Source organism: Pterocles gutturalis, unplaced genomic scaffold (assembly GCF_000699245.1).
Source record: "Pterocles gutturalis isolate BGI_N339 unplaced genomic scaffold, ASM69924v1 scaffold10077, whole genome shotgun sequence".
Taxonomy (NCBI): domain Eukaryota; kingdom Metazoa; phylum Chordata; class Aves; order Pterocliformes; family Pteroclidae; genus Pterocles; species Pterocles gutturalis.
In genome coordinates this window covers 9,671-14,921 of record NW_010110233.1, presented here as the reverse complement: position 1 = coordinate 14,921, position 5,251 = coordinate 9,671, and the positions used below count along the sequence as shown (strand labels likewise).

At 41.6% G+C, this 5,251-nt stretch overlaps 1 protein-coding gene across 1 annotated transcript in view; it reads right to left on the bottom strand.

The window, feature by feature from the left end:
• RSPRY1 (ring finger and SPRY domain containing 1) overlaps window positions 1-1,295 on the bottom strand; it is a gene marked incomplete at its 3' end in the record, with an annotated part of 20,323 nt that extends 19,028 nt beyond the window's left edge. Inside the window, 1 exon segment of the mRNA XM_010073272.1 lies at window positions 949-1,295. Within this exon segment, the coding sequence (XP_010071574.1) occupies window positions 949-1,295 (347 nt within the window).
• Between the last annotated feature and the right edge of the window lie 3,956 nt (window positions 1,296-5,251).

Sequence of the window (5,251 nt, the reverse complement as noted above, 5' to 3'; positions counted from 1 at the left end):
GGGAAAGACTTTCACATAATTTGCCATGAGCTTAACTCAATGATTTGAAGACTGACCACAAAATGAAATCTGTTAAAAACAAAAAACCCAACACTTCTTAGATTTAAATTTTCAAGGAAAAAATATGCCCTGGTATTTCCATCTAAAGCACTTTACAGCAGAAAGGAAAACTCCTCCTCCAGGTATATGAAATCCAGGCTCACATATCCTGAGCCTCATCCACTTTAAGCTCCAGCTGCAAAGCTCCTTCTGCTTTGGCCTTTGGGCGGCACCTAACCCAAAAGTTGATGAGCTAACAACCCATGGTTCTTAAGGTCCTTTTAAAGCTTTGCAGAAAGCAATGCAAAACCAAAAAAATAAGGACGAATCCATAAATATCCCCCACACCCTTAATGGATGCTTTGAGCATGCAAGGAATGCAATACTGGGATCATGAGCTGAACAGCCACAACATGCGGTCTTTAAAAAGCAGTCAGACTTATAACTGGAAAGAAAACCTCAGTCTGTTTACACAAGCTAACAAAGATCAAAAGCTTTCCGTTTTGCTTAACCATTTCCAAAGAAGTAAGTACAGCCTGAAAAGAGAAATCTTGCACAACAACCAATTTTTAGGATGGCAGTTCCCAGACTCTGGAGTGTTCAGTGCTTCCTAACCTGTGTATCTATGCCAGGTAAGAAATACTGAGCACACACCTCATCCCACCTGGGCGTAGGCCCATACAGGAACCATGAGAAAACTCCTTAGCTCCTGGAAGAATCTGTACCTGGGCACTCCAGAGCTACTTCTATTACCTAGGAAAGGTGCTCCTCTCCTAAGCCTCCAGATGGAAACACACGGCTGCTTCAGGGAGGGTCAGGTGCAGATCGGTGAGAGGATGGAGTCACAGTTTGAGAGAAGACAAAAAACATTTTCATTCATGTTGAATTATTCCTTGAGGAAGTACTTACTTATCTACTAACGTCCGAATTACAGCCAGTGTGTCAAGTACCAGCCCATCCACATTCTGTTTTTTCCTTCTTGGTTCATGAGGCCCTCGACCCCTCCTGGGTGGACGGACAGGGTCCCTTGGGTGGCTTCTTGCTTCAGGTACATGTACTCTACTGTTCTCTGTTTGCCGACTCCGAGATTCCACATTGTCTTCTGCTCCACTGTCATCGCGGCAAACACACGAGTTCCCCATATTGCTAGCCCCCAAGGCTCCCAGTAAATGGGGAATGTGGTGCTCTAGAGTCAACAGGAAACCTTGAAAAAGGCTTCTGCTAGCATAGAACACAACCAAAGCAACTACAATCATCTAGAAAGTTTTAAGAGCAATGTTTGTGCAATCCTGAATTGTGATGGTTTTGCATTATAAGCGTTGCTACCAGCTGGAATGACTGGGAAGTTGGAGACTTACGCTTCCGATATAATTAAATACACATTGGTCATCCAGAAGGAGGTCTGAAAAAGCAAACCCAAACCAACAGTCAGCGTTGTTGAATAACAGAACAACGAATAACAGAAAAATTCCTATTTTAGTAAACGGAATCACTCTTGGTGGATAAAGCACCTAGGAAATGTAAGGTTTGTACCTGAAGTCTATTGCAGGGAGGGAGAGAGGAAGAGGAGGAGGAGGAAGTTCACTGGGTACATGGCTCCTGCCCACACACTATTCCTTTTCACACTACCTATTATTTCCCATTTCTTCCAGGGTTTTTAGATGCAGAGGAATAACTTTGTCATTAAATCTAGCACCCTGCTACCCTTTCAGTGGTAAGTATTAACAGTTTCATTTGTTCTTTCCTCTTTATAGAGACATACTGCTCAAGCCACCCAAGTGAAGGCTGCACATTGAAGGTTCTTGTTTAACATTGGGAATATTCAGTATCATTCCCAGACAGACTGTCCAAAATAGCCACAACTGTAAGACTGGTTCTTTACCATTTTGGCTAGCTCAACGAACAACAGATTTAACAGTGAATTGAGCGTTTAGTCCACCTGCGCATAAACACATCTTTTTGGAACATGTCTACATCAACTAGATTCTCACCCAAAGCAGCATTGAGTACCAACCCTGAAATGAACAGGAGTTACAGACACCATAAATATAACTGGGATTTTGAAAGGGGTGTTTTCTGTGCTGGTTGCATGCTTGTTTGAATCTAGTATCAACCCACTATTTCCTTTTTGGGAACCAAGACTGTCTCAGTCATTCTTTTGTTCTTGATTCAAATGGTTTGGAACAAATACAGGAACAAGCTGCCCAGGGCAGTGGTGGAGTCACCATCCCTGGAGGGGTTCAGGAAACGTGTCGATGTGGTGCTTTGGGACATGGGTTAGTGGGTTGGGTGGTGTTGGGTTGATGGTTGGACTTGATGATCCTTGAGGTCTTTTCCAACCTTAATGATTCTGTGATTCTATGATTAGTAACTGGGATTGTAGGACAGTCCCTCAGAATCACTGAATTGAGAATGCTAGCAAGACCAAAAGGATTCAAAACCCTGTCTCATTACAAATTATTTTTTAAGCCATAAGGTATATATTTCTATCAAATATTGTACAAAGTCTCAGCTAAAATAGAGCCCTACAAAAGACATAATTCCACTACTTAAGCACCTCAAGCATGCCAGAATAAGTAACTTTTAAGACTAAACTCGTGTTACTCTTTTAGGAATCAAGTTTAACATTTAAACTAGAAATTATGGTGGATATCCTGTAATAGGTGATTACTATTTTACAATTACTAAATAATCTATTTAATAGCAGACACACAGTACCATAAAATTAAAACAAAGTCAAAGACGGTTGCCACCTTTCAAATATGAAAGGGCTCCTACCATCGGAGCCAACTGGCAACTTTGTCACTGCTGGCTGCCATTTGGGACAAGATCATCACAATATTATTTGTGAAGCCAGACCCTGGTCATATGAGCCAGTCTCTGGATGTACAGCTGTCACTGCAAAAGCACTGCAAACAAGCTCTCACAGACACTTCTGTAGGTTTGAAGTACACTATTTTATTTTAGTGTGGTGAAAAGTTCAGTATTAAGAAATTAACTGAAGTCTAACTAAGGGGAAAAAAAAATCCCTTAAGTGATATTAAATGCAAAAAAATACAAGTTCTTGACTTCTGGTTCAAGGAATTCCTAAACCACAAATCATTAAAAGGGTTTCCTCATCACAACATGCTTGCCTTATTCTCTAAGCAGTTTGACCGCAGCAGGAGGTAGGACACCAGGAGTCCTTCCATCTGAGCAGCCAATATAGCCCTTATCTTCTCAGGCAGTAAGGAAAAAGTGGATGTGAGGGAACCAATACAGACTGTGTACATCTTAAACAGAATTGTGCAAGATCCCAACTGGTTCAAATGACTTTAAAATGTTGGGGGGGGGGGGGGGGTGGGGTGGGGTCTGTGCTTGGTTGTTTTTTGTTTTTTAAAGAGCTAGTTATCTTAAATGCAAAATGTGTCTTTGGAGAGAAAAAAATATGCCTATATTTATGAATCCAGAACACTTAAGGGTTATTTTAGTAAGTTCTGTTACCAAAATGTAAAACTGCATTGTTAGGGTGTTGCTGATTTAGAATCTGAATTTAGTTAAGCTGTTCTGTAACTTTAACATCTTAAGATGTTAAAACCTACCCTGTCCTCAAAACAAGTACGGAAAAGCTGCGTTTTAGGGATTAGCAATGAGTAAGAAACTACCTAAGGAAACAAAAATAGACACAAGTCAAGTTTAAAACTCATTATTGAAACCTAGATTTTTCTGTTGGACACCTAAAAGCATGATTAAAACCAAGCGATTACGATCGACTCACCCCAAGCCCCAGGAAGCGTTGGACTTGCTCACAGAGCACTGTAACAGAAGCGGACCCTACTTCTCCAGGGCACAGGCGCAGCTGTATCCGGAAACGCCTTTATCATGGGCAGTGAGTCATTACAGTCGACTCTGCTTTCACTTTTAGGAACTGCACTGAAGAGTCCCTGAAGACAGAGGGAAAAGAAAGAACAATTCACTTGGAAACTGCCTCTAAGGTGGATGCACACCACCTCCTCCCTCCACGACATCAAGCCATGCGGTTATTGTCAGCTGTGCTCAGCCTTCATGGGAGAGGTTCTCTCAACGCTTCAAAAACCAGTTTGCCACCTACTATGGCTTTAGGACTAGACACAGCTACAGAAAACCCAACCTGTTTTTACAGCCTTGGCATTCCAGACACCACGGCAAGTACAGAGCAGCGACCCACTCCTCCCTCCAACTACTGCTTACAGGAGGAAGGAGGGAAGCAACAATACCTGCTCCAGATCACCCTTAAGTAGAGTACAGACAGCAGAAAATAAAAGCAAGTACACTGCAAAAGTTCATTAGATAAAGGGAAAAAGAGAAATGACAGGATAAACTCCCCTTGTAAGTAAAGAGCAGAGTTTGAGAGTGTTCACTTGGCTGTTGCTTACCATCATCTGCGATGAGTTCATTGTCAAGCCTCAAACAAACGAAAAGGTTAAGTAATGAGGAACATAACGTAAAAAATAAGAGATTGCTACCGATCCGCCTTGTAAACCAGCTTGTCTGGACACAGCACAAATGCTCTAGAGCACCAAGGAAAAGCTTTTCAAGAAAAAACCTTTAAAACAGTGATGAATTAGATCGCATTTGAGCTGGTGTATTTTATTTTTAAGGACAGCTTTACAATGAACTGTGAGTTTATCATGAGGCTGCTCATGGCCATCCCAACTCCCTCACTCTCACTGCTGAGGAGGATGGAGACATCAGTTCAGGTCAGCTGCAGGAAGGAACAGGAGGCACAGTGGAGAAAGGAGATGCAAGTGATAGGATTTTCAGTCTGCCTCTCTCCAAACTCTGAGACCTCAGAGACACAACCAACACAGAAAACCAAAAGCATTTTGCGCATCGTGAAAGATGAAATGTATTATTGTTTCAATATGAGGTAACAATCTCTGCATACAGAGATGGAAAGACATTTTTAAAATGTAACTTTAAACCTAATTTTTGCAAATCCCTGCTCTCAACAAAACCTGGACGCAAAAATATGAGTTTTTAATTCCAAAAATACTTAACAAGTCTACTTGTAAATATTGTGGGAGTAAAAGAAAAAGGGTTTTTTAAAAGGCTGTCTAAAAGAAAAAAAAAAATTCAAGGCGCAAACCAAGAATATCACAACAGCAGTATCTAGACAAGCCAAGATAAGGCTCCTGTCCTGCCTGGCAGCAGACACTTAAAGCCAGGCACAACAGCAAGCGTGCGATAAGAG